Source organism: Sus scrofa, chromosome 4, assembly GCF_054392235.1.
Source record: "Sus scrofa isolate SSC_HxYL_T2T_F1_AM1 chromosome 4, Sscrofa_HxYL_maternal_Yorkshire_Landrace_v2.0, whole genome shotgun sequence".
NCBI classification, from domain to species: Eukaryota; Metazoa; Chordata; class Mammalia; order Artiodactyla; family Suidae; genus Sus; species Sus scrofa.
Genome location: NC_139386.1, coordinates 135,437,182 through 135,455,859, shown reverse-complemented (window position 1 = coordinate 135,455,859; position 18,678 = coordinate 135,437,182). Strand labels below are relative to the sequence as shown.

The following is an 18,678-nucleotide window of genomic DNA, read 5'->3' as shown; positions in this document are numbered from 1 at the left end:
ATGGCATGTGGAAGTTCCCAGGCTGGGGGTTGAAACAGAGCTACAGCTGCCAGCCTACACCACAGCCACAGCAACACCAGATCTGAGCTGTGTCTGCGACCTACACAACCTCTCAGGGCAACACCAGATCCTTAACCCACTGACCCAAACCAGGGATTAAACTTGTGTCCTCATGGATACTAGGAGGTTCCTTACTAAGCAACAGTGGGAACTCCTGTTTATGCATATTATTAAGGGGCTTGACTTTTTTTTTTTTTCTACTGAATAGACTGATGGGCTGACTGGCTATTTTTGTATGAAGTAAATGGAACTTTTATTAATCTATAAATACAAGTTGGCTACTACATGCAAGATATAATGAAATGTTATTTATGGAAATTCAAATACTTCATTTAGAATGATTATAAGGGTTTACTTTTCCCCAATGAGTTACTATAAAATTATCTCTCTCTAAAACCTTATTCTCTATTTAAATCCATTTGATATTATTTTTCTGAAAGTATATTTAATAATGGTTTTAAAGTAATTTTTTTAGTCTACTGTAACTTTTATAACCTTCTCTTAACATGACTATGCATTAAGCCTATGGTCTTTTATAAAGAATGCTGATCTATATTTAGCAGTTGAATTCCTGGTTGAATTTCAACTGAACAAGAAAAACACATAACTTACTGACCACTTTACCAGAATTAAGTAACCTTTTTAGCCTGCCAATAAAAACAACCAAAAAAAAAAGGTACAATACTTGAGCCAGGGTTGCATTCTGGTTGCGTGTGTCACAGCAACCATCGACTCACTTACTATAGCCAAGATGCAACCCTAAGACAGATTGATCTGTTCGGTATTACTGAGCCCAGAGAATTCTTTTTGACATGTATGGGGAAATAGGGCACTAAGACATCTTTTAAAAACGACAACTTACGGGAGGTCCAGGGTCCCCTTTTGGCCCTCTTAGATTCTCCATTTCAAGCACTGCGTTCAGATGCTCATCGTCAGAACAGTCATCGTTCTGCCTGGTTTCGTGGCTGCTGTCCATGGGGTCAGCGGCATCAGGGTCCAATCCACCTTCCTTCCTTAGATCAGGGGGACTGCCCGCAGACGGCTCCTCAGACCTGCGGTAAAAGGTTGTGTTTAAAATCCGTTGCAGTTCCGTGAGCTCATTAGTATGTAGATTTGCTGCAATCGCCTTCCTGAGAGGTGTGTCTTGTTTCCTGTGTGGACGAGTAGGTGACACCTTCTTCAATGGTGACAGAGCAGGTGCGGGATCGCTGCGCTGTGCGGTGTCGTCCGACGCATTGGGAAGAGAACTCAGTCTCTCCGTGCTCTTTGCTCTCGCCTCACTGAGGCTGCGATGGGTCACTGGCAGGCTTGCATTCGTCTGAGCAAGTTGCTCAGGAATCATTTCTTTGGTCTGAATCCCATGATTCATAAGACCCACAGCAGAGACATTCCCCGAATGAGAAGTGAGCTGAGACCCTGATGGCTGGTGTTTTCGCTGTTTACGCACCGCTGCAGAGTCACTGGAGGTGACATCAGGACCACCCTTGCCTGCAGGAAATGGGTCCTCTGACAGGGGCTTGGCAGCAGATCTTTTGGGCAGCGGGGAGTTTTCTGGTATCTCAGCTGGTACAATGGTGCTGTGAAGAAGGCTTGTGGCGGGGCGACACTGCCGTCTCACATATCTGCAGTAGTTTGCAGGTGCTTCTACGGAAGGAATAATATCCAGCTGACATAGCACTCCTTCAAAACGGGCGGAGTCACTGCTCAGACTTCCTAAGGTAAACACACTGTTGGAATCGAAGGTCTGAGCGTCCGCAAGAGTCTCTCTGCGAAAGGACTTCCCTCCGCACTCAGCAAACATAGAGACGGCCCGACGGCTGACGGCAATGGCCAGCACGTGCCGCCGCCCGTCGTGAACGCTGTGGCTGAAGTTCACAGCCTGCGTTCCTCCGAGGTGCACCACTAACCTCTTAGGTAACAGCTGTACTCCCAGCTGCAGCCTGTTTTTGCTTCGAATGCTGAAGAGAAATGCACTGTTGACTTTACGGGACTGTAACCCAATTATTATTGTAAATGGCTGCGCTAGGCTGACCGGTAAAACTTTCCTGAGCGGTGACTCAACGTAAGAGTCATTTGTTACATGGACCCCCTGAGGAGATGGCGTGGACGGTGATGGCACAGCGGTCACTGGTGACGAGTGTCCTACATCTTTGCCTCCAAGGCCTAGTTGATGAAGAATATCTATGCCTGGAAATGCAAAAGGGAGAAAGAGAGAGAATCTTACTCTTAGGCATTCACGTGTTCACATAAACGTCTGCGTGTGAGAAAATCTTCCTGTAGTTACAGCAGCAGCAATCCCTAAAATAAACCTGCTCTACCGGGAACTCATTTCTAGGTCAAGAGAGGTACGGCAAGGGAGGGTGAGATGCCACCCTCGAGAATTCAAAGCACACGCACATATGCCTGTACACATATACACACCCCAAGACCCCTGAACCCCAAATTCAATAAATGTTCTCCCATTTTTCCCAATTACCAAACTTATCTGTTATGCCAAAGAATGTACGTGTTCAAAGATTCCTAGATGGCCACTAACTTCATTAACTTAGAGCTTAACGTTTTATGGCTTCTACGTTAAAGAGAAACTTGGGGACATGCTTACAAAAACAAAACTTTCAATTTGGACATCACGTTACAAATCAAGTTTCACACAGTCCTTTAAACTATAATTTTTCAGGCTGTTTTTCCTTTCAGCGTTCTGAGAATTTGCAGGTCACACGAGAGCCCTTCCTACGCCCGAGCCCCTAAGTGGGTACCACACATAAAGAACGAGCACCCTGAAAACTCCTGGATGAGAAAACTGAAATGCACCCCATCGCTGATCGCCACACTTTTCTCTCTCCCTCCCGACTTTCTCTTCCATTTTTTCTCTGCTCACCCCAGTAATTTTTAATCCAAACAATTTGTAGACTCTCTCAATATTTATTATAAAATATAGGTTTTATATAATATGAATTTTTATCATTATAAACTCTTGGAAGACAGAGTCTATGTCTGATTTCTATTGGATATCTATTACGCCTGCCTTCAAATAGTTCTGTAATTTCTTAATGAATGAATTTCCCCTCCAGAATTTGATCTGATATGACATTTGCCTCTAGAGGAGTTCCTGTTGTGGCGCAGCAGAAACAAATCCAATTAGGAACCATGAGGTTGCGGGTTCGATCCCTGGCCTTGCTCTGTGAGTTAAGGATCCGGTGTTGCTGTGAGCTGTGGTGTAGACCACAGACGTGGCTCGGATCTGGTGTTGTTGTGGCTGTGCTGTAGGCTGGCAGCTGCAGCTCCAATTCAACCCCTAGCCTGGGAACCTCCATATGCCGTGGGTGCAGCCCTAAAAAAGGATAAAAAGACAAAAAGCAAAACAAGACATTTACCTCTAGAGCCCTATAAATTAATACCATTTGTACAGAATGATAAACCTTTTCTGTAAGATACAGAACAGCTTAGCCATATGATCATTATTATTCTTTGGATTGTATGTCTCCCATTTGTTATCTCTGTACCTATAAAATCATTTCCAGCAAGAACTTTTAAAGAATTATTCATTCGAAACTGTGATAAGTGAGGAAAAATTAAGGTTTTAAAGATTAGCCACAAAGATGACACATCATCTAAGTTTTTCTTTTCTCAGGAAATTGGTAGATATTTTATGACTCATGTTTATTACAACTAGCAAACACAGCAGCAAATGTCAGACCCAAGTCCAACAGCTATATACAGCATTGAAGAATTACTGAATACCACTCTTGGGTAATCTGGCAATACAGTTAAAATGTTTTCTCATTAGAGAGTTTTACAAAACATTCAAAGGTTTTATTTCATGGTTAGAACAACCATCATTTATAATGTAGTTATACCATTTAAAACTTTTATCAAATTACAAATGTTTTTATCTAAGATATTTCATGACAGTGTCTCTTTAACTTTTCCATCAAAATATTCTTCACAGCAGTTATAAATTATATATGCAGTACCAGGGATTCACAAAAATATTTTGGAGAAGCCCTATTAAAATATCAAAAAAATCGTTGACTTCCCATATTTTATAATTATAACTTACTGAAAAATAGTTTTACTCCATAACATGGCTGTTTCTTTTAATATTAGACATGAATTACCAACTGAATCCATTAACTATTCCCATTTCCAATCTTCAGGGAAAATTTACACTCCTGAAGCATACCATGCTTAGTCTGTGACTTGTCCAGTACTAATCACTGCTAAGGATTTTCTCAACCCGAGGGATAAACCATCACACGGCCAATACGAAAAGTCACACTAGCAGTGTGAATACATTACATATATAGTACATATACATAAAGCATGTGAGAGTTATCATTCTCTTATGCCAGATCAGCTACCCTTGCACAAAGGAAGAGTCAGAAGTATGTGATATGATGTCCAGGGCTGCTACTTTTGCCCAAAGAAAACCAATCTTTGTGCTTCACACCTGCCTCAAATTTCTGATTCTATTAGAATGAAATATTATTGGAAAGTATTATTTTAAAACCTTAGTATATATATGTTTCCAATGTTTATACATATGCATGTGTGCTTCCTTCAGTTCTAAAGCATATGTGTACATATGTTTCCTTCAGTTCTTTTTATTTGATGTATTTTATGACAAATAGCTAGGATTTTTTAAAAGCTAAGTGTTTTTAAGCATTCGCTACTCAAAAAACTTCCTGATTGGAGTTCCCGTCGTGGCACAGTGGTTAACGAATCTGACTAGGAACCATGAGGTTGCGGGTTTGATCCCTGGCCTTGCTCAGTGGCTTAAGGATCCAGCATTGCTGTGGCTGCGGCTACAACTCTGATTAGACCCCTAGCCTGGGAACCTCCATATGCCACAGGAGCGGCCCAAGAAATGGCAAAGAGACAAAAAAAAGTCTTGATTGAACCATCCTTGCATATTTAAAATAGAATCTACTTGATGGTTGTATTTTATTCTTGTAATACCTCACTGGATTTCTTTTTTTTTTTTTCTTTTGCTTTTTTAGAGCCACACCCATGGTGTATGGATGTTCCCAGGATAAAGGTCTAACAGGAGCTACAGCTGCCGGCCTACACCACAGCCACAGCAACTTAGGATCCGAGCCTCATCTACGACCTTCACCACAGCTCACGGCCACGCCGGATCCTTAACCCACTGGGCGGGGCCAGGGAATGACCCCGCATCGTCATGGCTCCTAGTCAGATTCGTTTCCACTGAGCAACAGTGGGAACTCCCTGACTGGATTTCTTGAATAACTTATGTCGACTCGCTGCATCGATATTTATGGTTTAATACCTGTCTGTGGTTTTCCCTCATTGTACTGTCATTACCAGACTATAATGTATTTACAGTATTATTAAATATTCTTACCGCATCTTATATCTGATTTACAAGCTTTGGATTATATTTAATTCCCAGCTTCTGATGAACCAGTCAACAATCAATCTACTGCTGGGTTTTTTTCCCCTTTTCCTCCCACTTCTCTGGTGGTTGTAGCATTCCCACATTGTTGGTTCCTATGGTATTTACATACTCTTTCCTTCCCACATTTTCTTCTGTTAAATAGAGCCAGCCTTTTGCAGTCATTTTCTAATTTACTTTTTGCTGAAGTTTATGCTCTATTAGCTTCCTCAAGAAGGGTTCATGAGAGTATTTCCTGTTTGGCTTTTGTAAATTGTTGGTAGCTTGTCCCTTAAGTTTCACTGAATATAACATTCTTTGTTGATATTTTTTTCTTTCCTTGGGTATCTGGTAATTATGTTTCCTTGAATATCTTGTAATTATGTCCTTAGGTGCTGAGTGTTAGGACAGAAAGACCTGAAGTCAGCTAATTTTTTTTCCAAGTGACTTGATTTTTTCCAGCATACCCAAAAGATGTGTTCTTTCTCCCAGAGTACAGTGGTGATGTTAGGATATGGCTTCACACTGACCATTCTGGACGAATGTTTCCAGGCACACAGTATGCCCGTTTGTCGTGCAGATTCAAGTTTTGGTATTGTTTTTTCACTTCTAAGTTTTCATGAATTATAACCTTGGATATTTGTTCTATTTATAGTCTCAATTTTCTCCTTCAGAAATTCCTGTTGTGAGTATGCGGACTCTCCGCTGTTGTCCTATCATTTTTCTGCAGATGGTCTTTGCCTTCCGTTCCATTTGTTTGATTTTCTCATACCTTCACTGTTTCCTCTAACGTTTTTTGTGTTCCGACTTCCTTTTGCTTTTTGTGAATGGGCTCTTTCCCGTTCCTTCTTTTCCGAGTTCTACAGGCTCACAGTTCACACCCTTTCAATGCCTTCCCATCTCTTGCTTTTCCCGAGTTCTCCTACTTCCACCTTGATCTTCCTTCGCAGAGTGCTTTTTAACGTGTGCGTTCTCACCGTTGCTGTTTCCCCATACATTTTACCTTGTGGTGTTTTTCTGCTTATTTTGTGCCAACTGCTTTTAGCTGCTTACAGTTTCGTAGCCCAGCAGTTGTCATTGGGCTACTGAAGGGAGAAGATAGAGGGCCATGCCTGCCAGATCTCTAAATCCAAAAGTTCTGTTGCAGCATCACCAGCAGCTCCTTGATGTAGCCCCACCTCTTGCTCTGAACCAAGCCGAGTCCAGGAGGACTTTTCCAGCCAGCCCTGCTCACAACTCCTCTCTCCCTCCCCTGCAGTCATTCCTGCCGGCCCACACCTCTGAAGGAGTCCTTCACCTTAGGAGGTAGATTCATGCATTGTCTGAGAGCTGTCCCCACCAGGCCAGTTAGCCCTTGTCTGCGCTCCTTGCACTCCCTTCCGGGCAGCAGCCACCCTCCCAGGTCCTGTAGCCTCGTTTTGCGCAGAGGCAAAAGGTTAAGGACTTGCAGCTGTGCTCCTCCCCTTTGGGAGGCTGGCTTTTGCTGGTGCTTCCGAGCTCTCCTGGTGACCTCACTCCTGAGGGCCCCTGCTTTGTCTGCTCATTTCGTGAGTCTGAAGATTCTGTCAGTCCCCTAGCTTTGCTGAAAAGGGAGGTTTCAGGTTCACTCATTATTTCATTCATCTTGTTTCATTTGTATGATATCCAAAAACAAAAGTGGAAAGACACCATCTCGTGGTTTCAAGTTTATGCTTAAAATTTGTATTCATTCACAGATGATGAAGCTGAGGTCCAGACAGAGTAAATAAGCTGCTCAAGGACACACAGTTGATAAATGGTAGAAATGAGGTGAGCGCAGCCAGTCTACCCCCTTCGAAGGCTGCCTGCCATGTTGCCTGGTGTTTCCGTGGGCAAGCCTCCCCACGGCAGGCTGAAACCTCAGCGGAGAGGTCGGTACCGGAGTTGGTACCTGAGGTGAAATCTAATGGTTACTCTAGTCCTAACCTTTCACATCTCGCTGTGGGCGTGTTTAGCAGATGCCCTGAGTGGATGTTGACTGAAGAGAGAATGTGGGCCTGCCTCGGAGAGGCAGCAGGCTCTGCTCCCGACCACTGCAGTCAAGCGAATGCTGGAACAAAGTGAGTCACCCAAATTGCTTAGTTTCCCAGGGAATAAAAAATTATGTGTACACTGTACTTACAGCGATTATGCAAGAACATCATGTCTAAAAAATAATGTGCATACTTTAATTAAAAACTACTTTATCGCTAAAAAATGCTAACCATCATCTGAGCCTTAAGTTGTACGTTTTTTGGCAACAGTACCAAGAACACTAATCACAGATCACCGCCATAAATATAATAAAGACAAGGTTTGAAATACTCCGAGACTCTCCAAAAGGTGACACACAGACATGAAGTGAGCAAATGCTGTTGGAAAAATGGCAGCGACAGGCTTGACCGACCAGGGTCGCCACCAGACTTCACTTTGAGCAAATATGCGATATCTGCCAAGTGCAGCAAAGCCAAGTGCCATCACATGAGGTCTGCCAGGAGAGAGTCTCCAGGCCAAGCGGCACAGATGAGAGGGCCAGGAGAGCAGGCGAGACGAGAGAAAGGCTTCCAGAAGAGAACAGACTGTCTAGCATTACCTTAATCACCAAATTTGGTGCCAGTGAACACAGTAGGAGAGAACTTAGTTGTCCACGGTAATTGCTTGTTTTGCGAGTGGCCCTATGGCCGCAGAAGCAACCTAGCGTGTGTCACCTCAGAGATGAGTGGCCACTTAAAGGATCCGGGTTGCCGACCAGGCACTTTATTAGAGGACTTGCTTTTTCTTGAAGAAGAGCATTTATTAAATTCTATGCACAGGCGCTGTGCTAAGAGTTTACTGTATTGAGCCACATAGTTCTCATAACAACATAATGAAACAGCTACTCTTCCTAACCATCTGCCAGTTATAAAAACAAGTCCCTGAGAACTTAAACGATCTTCCCAAGAGCAGCCACCTAGAGACTGAGAGGCCGAGTTTGAGGGCAGCGCTTTTAGGGAGGCCTGGGGAGCCTCACAGCAGAGCTGATGCGTCTCCTTTACCTACGTGCTTCTTCAGTAGAGAATCCAGCATGGTGTTGCCAAGACAATGCCCTGCTCTCTTTACTGTAAATATCGAGCCTAATGACTTCATCCAAACCATGGTTTCAAGAACCACATATGCTGACTCACAAACCTCTCTTCTGGGTTTGCACATCCAATTCCCTGTTGAATTTATCCCCGAGAGCTTCGCTATCCCCCAAGCACTGCTAACTCAATACATTTTCTTTCACATTCATTTTTCTTACTTCAGGGCCTTTTTCAGTGACGGTCCCGCAACGCCACCAGCGTCTGAGGAATATTTTTACAGTATACGGTACATCACGGCGTCCTTCGGTGGCTTCCCCTCAGACTGAAAACACACGCACACCTTTCCGTGGCGCCCGAAGCCTCTGTCATCAGCACCCTTCTCGCCTGACTCCTCTCCTTTCACTGCATCCCACGTCTGCTCCAGCCACACCGACCGTTTCTCATTCCTTAAAATCACGGAACTCATGTTTAAGTCAAGTGTTTGCACTTAGGTTTCTCTCTGATCAGAACGCTCTGCACCCTTAGTCCACTCAGACCCAGGCTCGCATGGGACCTGCTCGGAGACGCGTCCCTGACCACGCTCCAAAGCAGTCATCCTCCTGCCCCTCTCTCTCTAGCTCTCCGACGCCTCTCTGGGCTTTAGTCCTTCTTCACAACGCTGAACTTTTAGGGGAAAAACAGGTATATTTACAATTGCCTATTGCTCGACTGCCTGGTTGAAAAATTAAGTCCATCAGGGTAGAACTTCATCTGGCTTTTACAGTAGCAGTCCAGTATCTAGAACAATGATTAAGTCAAAGCATGCGCTGCTTGGATGAATTCGTCAATCCAGTTGTCTACCCAGAAACCTGGTAGTTACCTCTGATACTTCCCACCCGTTCTCCACAGCTGCTGTCACCAAGTCCCACATAAGCCTTAGTTAGACTCCTGCTCTTAGAGAGATTTTAATGTTAGCCTCCGGAGAGACTTCTCTGCCTCTTCTAAGACACCCCTGTCCCAGCCGTCAAGCCCACTGCTGCCAGAGAAAGCGTCTAAAGCATAAAACAAAGCGATCATTTGGCTTAGGACGCTGCTTCCTCTGACACCTCAGCACTTCTTGGAGCTTTCAGAACAAAACCCCATCTCAGTTCAGCCTCAGGCCCTTAATCATCTAAGCTCCTGCCTACATTTCTAGTCTCACATCCCATGCCTTTCTGATAAATGTTCTTCTTCTTAGTTTATGCTAAATATCAAGGGGGATCAAAACCCAAAGATCAGAACAGGAGGATTTAGAACGTAGGCGAAAAAGGCTCCCTCTCAGCAAGAAAGCTCACACGGGAGAGGAGGAGGAATCACTAAATGAAAATGAAGCATCCGTGCCCTGGCAGACCTGGGCATGTCCTGTCTAAAAACAGCTCCTATCGCCTGCCATCCCCCACTCCCTCTTGGAGAGGTGACGACTTCATTCTGAGATAATTCTTGCGTTGACTTTGCATGGACTCGTGTGTGTCTGTGATGCAGTTTACGAGGCTGAGAAGATCACACATGAGAAGATCCCTGTAATTGTGGGCGGTGTGAGGGCATTTTTGCAATACTGCCGATTAATGCACATGAATCACCGGGACCCTCATTTTTTAAGAAGATTTTACTGAAATGCAGCTGATTTACAGTGTGCTGTTCATTCCTGCTGTGGCGCCAAGGGACTTTGCTGGACCCACGTAGTCGTCTTCGTGTTCCTTCCCGTTACGGTTCGTCCCAGGGTAGGGAGTACAGTTCCCTGTGCCAGACAGCAGGGCCTTGTTTATCCGTCCTGTGTATGACTCGGGCTCTCGTGCTGATTCCACTGCTCCAAACCCTTCTTCTCCACCTTTTCCGCGAGGGCACCCAAACCCCACACGCCTCCTGTGTGGAAGGAATTTAACAAGGTCCAAAGGGCAGGCCTGCCTTCGTCCTCCGTCCTGGAAGGTACTCTGAGCCCTGGAGCATCTAGCATCTAGCCTGCTAGAAAGATCTTTGCAAACCTGGGGGCAGGAGCCCCACAGGGTGTCTAACGGTGTGATTTATGGGGAGGCCTTCGGGCGGTGTCAGGTCAGCTGTGCAGAGAGGGAGCCGCGTACACGTGACGGAGCCCCAGGAAGACTCGGGACCTGAGGCTCAGGTAGGCGTCCCCACCTGGCAGTGTTCTGGGCATCTTATCACACACCACGCTGGGAAGGTTGGCACGAACCGTGATTCCACTGGGAAAGGAAAACCGGACTCTCTGGACCTGGGCCTTTCCTGGACTGTCCCCAGCAGTCTCTTCCCCGGACTGACTTGGCTCTGAATCCTTCTGGCGCAACCACAGAACTGCGGCAGCACAGACTCCATGAGTTCTGAGTCCTTCCAAGGCACGGCGACCCTGAGGGGGTCTTGTGGACCCCCAGACTTGCAGTTTGGGGACCATTAAGTGTGGTCTTTGGGACTGCCCTCCTAACTGACACGTGTTTACACAATTTCCTCGCTTTTTCTCACTCTCTGGCATTTTCTACTCTTGATATTTAACTTTTCCTTGCATCTCTTGCCTTAACAAAACTTATTTGTGTTTAAAGCAAAACTCGTTCTTTCAGAGCCTTGGTAAGTGTATGCCCCTGTGACACGTTCACTCAGCTTACGAGACTCAGTCCAAGGGGAAGTTACCTCCTCTTCAAGCCTCTGGGGCAATTTTTTTGTCGTCTTGCTGTATGCTAGTGACAAAGAGTTCCTCTCTCAGTGTGCTCATAAAATCTGTCTCCTAAGCCTGCAAGGCTGACCCTGAGATGTAGGCACAGACACGCCAAACCTACTTGCCTTTCACCTGACCCCTGTATGGTGGGCAGCATTGATCATATTATCACCTGTTCGAGGAAAAGAGGGGGAGAAGGGAGGGCGAGAGACGGGAAGTGGGGAGATGGGGGGGAGGGGCAGTGGGTAGATCAGGGCGGGGGGGAAGGGGGGGAGGCACCTGTCCCAGTGGACGTGACCCTGGGACGCGCACCCGCGCAGACACTGACGCCAGGGGCGGAATAGCGGACTCTGCGGTGGAGTGGAAGACATGCCCAAAGAAACAGACACGGGACACCAGGGCTACACTGGTTCTGCAGGAACCCGTCGCCATCCTGCAATATCCTATCACAGACTGGAGCAAGAAGGGTAGTGTTAGGTTTACCTTTCAGAGTGTAGGGATTTTCGCATTTCTTAAAACTTCGCAGCTTAAAAGATTTACACAAATTTATCAATTTTTAGATAAGTAAAGCATAATCTCATTTAACAGCATATAAGTTACAGTATTAGCTCATTATTAAATAACATAAAATAGCACCTAATTTTAATGAATTTTCACTGTGTGAAATTCTCATATATCTGGGTCAGTTAAGTCCCTAAAGCTATGTTCATTCTAGTTTGTAGGAATGATTAAAACAAAATGATTGTTCAAAGTAAAATCACCAGAGTTGTGAATGAGAAACCTGCTTTTCTTTTCCTTGTCAGTTTTCCCAAATTGACTAACTTAAGCAGATAAGTGCCAATATCCACTTTCTAATGTCCTCTATCGTCTCAGCCACGTAGTTCGTCTCTGCCAGACTTCAGACTTAGGTACTGGCTTCCTGGCTCCTAGCTTGCTGAATCGAAGCACTAAAGGAAGTTGCTTAAAATCAACTATCCTGTTCTATCTTTTCAATATTACCTGTATATGGAGAAACAGAAGGATATGGAGCATTTTCTCTACTAAAATGTATTGTATGCTTATCATACAGCAGGCATGCACTAAGCGCTTCAGATGTGTTACCCCGTTTCACCCACACAACCTCATGTAGGAGAACTGTTATTGTCTTTCCTTTAAAGTTACTGAAAGTGAGACTCAGCATATGAAAGGCACCTGCTCAAGGTCACACAGCTAGTAAGCACTGGAACAGGACAGAAACCCGGCTCCCGGCCCCAGAACACCTGCGCACCACGGCCCCTGGGCAGTTAAAAGACGGAATTGTGACTTTACACATTCTTCATGTAAACACACCTATTTTGGATAGAGAGAAAAATCAAATTTTTTTACAAAATGGGAAATGAAGCTTTAATCTAGGTGTAAAATTTTGGGTTAAGTGTCCACAAGGGGTTTTGGCCGGAAATGCTTGGAGTCACTGCAGCTACAGAATGAGCTGCTTCTCAGTGAACGACACACACATTTTGGACTGATTTCCACCGTAAATACTCTTCTTGGAGACAAGTGTTTTACACGCCGAGATCCCTGTCCCTGCAGTTTTCTCGCCTAGGGATCATGAACCTGAGAACTCTGTGTATGTTGACAGGTCGCATCTCACGGGGGCGAGGCATCCTGCAGTGGCACTGCGGCCAGGCCTGTCTCCCTGGCAGCCAGCCCACCGACAGAGCAGCAAGGAAGGTTGACTAGATCTCGGAAAAGAGATTTTTATCTGTCAAATCCTCAGAAAACTCAGCCTTAAAATAGTTAATTTTCTCCTGAAGTAGAATCATGTATTCATTTGGTTACACATCCACCTTGATTACAAAACAAATACAAGATTCATGTTTATAAACAGCATACTGTAATGGTTTTCTTAGCTGTGCTACCATTTAAAGGGATAACTGAAAACATGGCAGATAACAGAAGTTTATCTCTGCTCAGTCTTAAAGTCTCGGGGAAAGGGAATAAGGAAATGTGGCTTAAAACTGCACGGGCAAAGTGAAAGGGCAGACAACAGCAGAGAAGAGACATTAACAAATCTTGGAAAGATGAAAAACACGCAAAGGAATTAGAGCTGAGAAGACTCAACACTAAGGGCTTGTGGAAAGGGCTCAAGAAGCGAAGCCACCGCATGACTGCACTCGGGGCAGAAGCTGGGGGCATCAGGTGGGGGAGGGAGGAGGCTCTGCAGGTCTGTGTCGGAAGCTCCGGGAGGAAACCTCAACACGAGAGCTGGTTTATGCAGAAGCACCGACTCGGTCCAGGCGGAAGCCAGAAGGGCCGTGCCAGGGTGAGAACACGGGGGTCGGGTAACTGTGCACACTGGAGGCTGAGGGAGCACCCCTTGCCCCCAGAAGAATCTCTGTATCACGTAAGCCCGACGACAGTGGCAGCCGGGACTAGACTCCGCAGGAGGATCCTGGAGGAGTCTTCTCGAAAGAGACTGCACAGCCTTGACCTTAGCGGGTCAACAGGAGGATGGTGAGCGAAGCTCCTAATTTATCTCCCAACTTATCCCCCTCTAGGCCAACTACACCAACGAACAAGCCCACCCAGCAAACGCATCTCTTACGGCCTTGCCTTTAAATGGTAATACAGGTACTAGAGACTTGTGAGGAGCTTTTCCAACGCAAAAGACAGACCAAAGCAAACCAAAATCCATGCGCACGAAGACAACACGGAGCCGAGCAAAAGAGGTCAAAAAATGACTTTTATCTTTGGAAAGCTAAGAGTAGATATTGCATCAAAGAAACAAGAACCTAATGCTTTTGTTTTTTTTTTTTTTTTTTTTGGTCTTTTTGCCATTTCTTGGGCCACTCCCACGGCATATGGTGGTTCCCAGGCTAGGGGTCGAGTTGGAGCTGTAGCCCGTGGCCTACACCAGAGCCACAGCAACGCGGGATCCGAGCCGCGTCTGCAACCTACACCACAGCTCATGGCAACGCCGGACCCTTAACCCACTGAGCAAGGGCAGGGATCGAACCCACAACCTCATGGTTCCTAGTCGGATTCGTTAACCACCACGCCACGACGGGAACTCCTAATGCTCTTTTTTAAAGGCACAATCTGAGTGAGAAATCACCTCAAAATTTAAATACAGCACAAATTAAAAATTTAAATATTTGCAATAGTGACCAATGAAAATCTGATATAAAATAGAAAGAAAACAAGATGGGAAATAGAAGTCAAGAATAAGAAAATAAGGCGCTCAATCCAGGAGATCCAATATCTGACCAACAGAACTTGTAGAAAGAAGAAAGAAATAGGTCAGAGAGAAAACACTAACACAGGAAAATTCCCAGAAAATAGAAGATGTGTCCACATTGAAAAGGCCCGCTGACTGCCCAGCAGAATACACTGAAAAAAGACCTATCCCCAAACACGTTATTATGATATTTCAAAATATCAAGGATAAACAGATGACCTTAAGGCTTAAAGAGCAAAATTAAGAGGTCACATATAAAGAATCAAAAATTGAGTACAACATCAGGCTTCTTAACTGCAAGCCGGAAGACTGTAGACGGAAGTCTTTAAAATTCTGAGAAGACTGTGCACAGCCTAAAATGCCGCGCACCTACCCAAAGGACGCTCCGGCATACGGGTGAAATTCGGAAAGGCAGCGTTGCAGGAAGTGTTCCGCGTGAGCACATGCTCTCAGGTTGTTACTGGGTGATGGGCCCCCTCGGATAAGACAATGGACACTGAAGAAGGAGAATGACCTCCAGGACACTGAATCCAACACAGATCAGACGTGTCTCCCACACGAGCCTTAGAGAGTGAACCCCCGCCGCAGAACCGCAGCTTAGCTTCCAGATTTATCTCCAAGAAAAAAAGTCAAACGGATCGAGTGTTTGGCGTATTTTTTAAAATACGCTTTTCAAAGAAGTTTCAAATTGTTTTGTAGTATCTGAGAAGAAATGATAGTGCCACAGAAAACAGAGCACACAACGGAGGAGAAAAGTGTGTTGAGAGGCTAGAAGAACAGGGCGAGGGGCACAGCCCGGTGAAAAGTGTCATTCACCCACAGAGCGAGTCGGTACCATCTGCAAGCATATCATGAAGAACTGGGAAGACCGAAACCAGAGGGGATGCCGAGAGTTTGGGTAGAGGAGTGCAGAAATAGGGAGGAGAGATGCTATTTTCTGCTACTTACATGTTTTGTGGTGCAGTTTGGCTTTTAAACTATATATTTGTATTGTTTTAATACTTTTTTAAAAGTTTTGGAAACTACCATAAGTGTCACTAAATATACGGATTTCTGAGAGGTCTAGTTTGGGATCCTCTCTAGCTTAAGTAAATATATTCGGCAGTATTACGGTTGCAAAGGACATTTCTAATCATTATCAGATCACCGTCTCCCTGAAAATGTTTTTCCAACCTCCTGATCAGATATCATGAGACTCTCAGGCCAATTCAACAACGCAAAACTATTTAAGGGAAAGATTACGTCTACATTTCCAACAACATACCACTACTTTCATTTCATCTTTGCGCTCAAAAGTACCCAATTTTCTAAAGTCAAATGGGTTTTTTTTTCCTGTGTTAAGAACTCACAATAAAATTTTATAGTTCTAGGAAGCCTGAAAAGTGAGATGTTCCCCCTGAAATGAAAGAGCATATTTTGTATCCTATTGGTGAAATCTTAAATGAAAGGTATTTCTTCCATTTACTTCTTTCATGGTTCTGACTTTCAGTGTCGTTGTTCAGTTAGACAATCAGATGGTATCCTTTTTATGCGGAATCAAAAAAAGGATACAAACGCACTGCAGAACAGAAACAGACTCACAGACTGAAAACAAACTTATGGTCACTGACGGGCGGGGGGATGGACTGGGGTTTGGGGTCGGCTGGTGCACACTGAGGCCGGTGGGGATGTGCTGTGTAGCACGGAGACCCCATCCAGGTTTCTGCGGTCATCCGGACGGGAAAAGAGGTGAGAAAGGAGGGCTGTGCGTACGCGCGTAACTGAGTCACTTTACGGAACAGCAGGAATTATCACAACGTTGTAAATCAACTCTACTTCAAGGAAGCCTTAAAAAATGAAAACAAATCTATTCACAAACATTCAGTGTTCTTTACATCTTCCTTTGGTTTTTTACTATTTTGATAAGGACACATCTGGTAAACGATTAAACTCATCCCATTAGCAGGTAGCAGTTGGGAAGCAAGGGCTTGTGTAGAGCAAAGAGATGTTTGGGTTTGTTTTTTTTTTGTGGTCAGAGTGTTGACACACGTTAACTCACGTCTTGGCGATCTAAGTCTGGGCAAGCCCCTTCTTTGACCCTCAGTGGTTTTTTTTCCCCTCAAGAGTATTTATTTATGTATTTTTCTCTTGGTCGCACCCGCCGCATATGGAAGGTCCCAGGCCAGGGGTCCAGTCGGAGCTGCAGCTGCCGGCCTACGCCACAGCCACGCCAGATCCTCAACCCTGAGAGAGGCCAGGGATCGAACCTGCGTCCTCATGGATCCTCGTCAGATTCGTTTCCGCTGCGCCACGACGGGAACTCCCGACCCTCAGTTTCTTCATCTCTGACACCCACCCTCCAGGTCCATTCTGAGGGTTAGAATAACATCAGCAAAGTACCAGCAAAAAACAAGACCCAAAATAGTTATTGAATTAGTAATGGCCATTCTTTTCTCTCTTCTGTTGTCTAAGAGGCTTAAAGAGTTTGTAGACTTTGCCGTCCAAATACCCAAGTTTAAATCTTGGCTTTTCCATTTTTCAGCCTGCAGCCCTTGGGTAGTTATTCTTCTTTGTCTTGGTTTCATCAACCTACAGGTATAATTATAAAAACCCTGCAATGAGGTAGTGATGAAGAAAATATGCATTCTACCAGCCCAGTGACTGGCCGATAACAGTTTCTCAGAAACTCGCAGGAAAATTCAGTCTCCCTCCTCTACACGGCTGCTTGGAGCCAAGTGGAGTAAGAGACATGGCCTATGAAGATGGCCTGTGATGCATCTGAATTCATGCATCTGCTTGGCAGACTCCTCACCTACGGCCACTTGGCCATTCAGTCCTGTATCCAGGGGCCCCCCTCTGTGCCCCCTCTGCTTACGTGCGTTTTGTGTACCTGTCTTCACTACTGTCACTCGGTTCATTGAAAAGTGACTGCTTGAACTGGTCACTGAATTAAAAAGCTGGCTTTATCAAGTGACTCGTTGGGGAGCCCCGCTGACATCAGGAGACGGAGACCGTCGGACATTTGCAGTGGCCTCTGTAGACCCGCCACGGCCGCAGGGTTTTCTCTTTGACGTTGGCTTTTTTTTTTTTTTTTAACTTTTGACAAAAGCACTAGGTTTTTCACTTTGAGGGCAGACAGAGACATGATCCTATTCACACAGCATATTCCCTGGCAATTAAAATATTATACGGCGCATCGAGGATACTTCTTAAATTGCCTAATAAATGAATAAATCAGGGAATATTCCTGAAACCACCACCATGCCACAAGAGCAAATAGCTAGAAAGGAAAACCAAAACCAAACTCCCCATTTGAATTAAATGAAATCCCAAGCCCACTGGCATGCAAATTTTATTTTGTTTCTTAATGATGCAAATCTCAAGGGAACATTTAGTATGTGCGTGTGCTGTTTCAAGAAGTGCAAAGGTAACTGAGCCACAGTTTGCCACCCCCAAGAACTCCCACTTGAAATGAAGTCACAAGCAAGGCCTTTTCACTACACAAAACTTCCCTTTTATAGAGACTTTGCTTAAAAATGTGAGCAATTTCCCAGATGGAAGATCTGAGTAATTGCTTAAAGGTCATATTTCCCCCCAAATCGGTCTCCTCACCCTTCCCTCCTCACTGCGCCGGGTGAATGCACTGTCCGTGCGGAACCTATGGCGCTGATGACTTTAACGTCCTGTGCTGTCACTGTCTGGAAGCAGAATTTTTAGACCAGCAAACAAATAACAAGGTAACAGTCTTACCTCGTCCCCCCGCATGAACAGAAACCCCTGGTGCACATAGCACAATAACATGAAGCAGCAGTTTCCTAAAAAAGGAAAACAATTGGGAAAAACTTAGTTGGACATTGATGACCTATAATCAGGTAAAATCCAAAATGAACTCTAGTGCAAGACTAAGACGTCAACCATTACTTTAATTAACATCATTTTTTTTATAATGTCATTACTAATACCATTTATTTTTTTATTTATTTATTTTTTTATTTTTTTGGTCTTTTGTCTTTTGTTGTTGTTGTTGTTGTTGTTGCTATTTCTTGGGCCGCTCCCACGGCATATGGAGGTTCCCAGACTAGGGGTTGAATCGGAGCTGTAGCCACCGGCCTACGCCAGAGCCACAGCAACACGGGATCTGAGCCGCGTCTGCAACCTACACCACAGCTCACGGCAACACCGGACCCTTAACCCACTGAGCAAGGGCAGGGACCGAACCCGCCACCTCATGGTTCCTAGTCGGATTCGTTAACCACTGCGCCACGACGGGAACTCCTAATTAACATCA

General features: G+C 44.9%; 1 protein-coding gene across 27 annotated transcripts in view; it reads right to left on the bottom strand.

Moving 5' to 3' along the window:
• COL24A1 (collagen type XXIV alpha 1 chain) overlaps nt 1–18,678 on the bottom strand; it is a 330,869-nt gene that overhangs the window by 302,010 nt on the left and 10,181 nt on the right. For 25 of the 27 annotated variants that reach the window (XR_014844919.1, XR_014844921.1, XM_085024166.1 and 22 more), the window contains 2 exons: nt 18,141–18,205; nt 923–2,247 (listed from right to left, as the gene is read on the bottom strand). Coding sequence is in view for 17 of the 27 variants with exons in the window: in XM_085024166.1 (XP_084880292.1) it covers nt 923–2,247; nt 18,141–18,205 (1,390 nt within the window). In the remaining 10 variants the exon portion in view is untranslated. The remainder of the gene's footprint in view (nt 1–922; nt 2,248–18,140; nt 18,206–18,678) is intronic. The other 2 variants (XM_085024180.1, XM_085024179.1) reach the window with 1 other exon arrangement.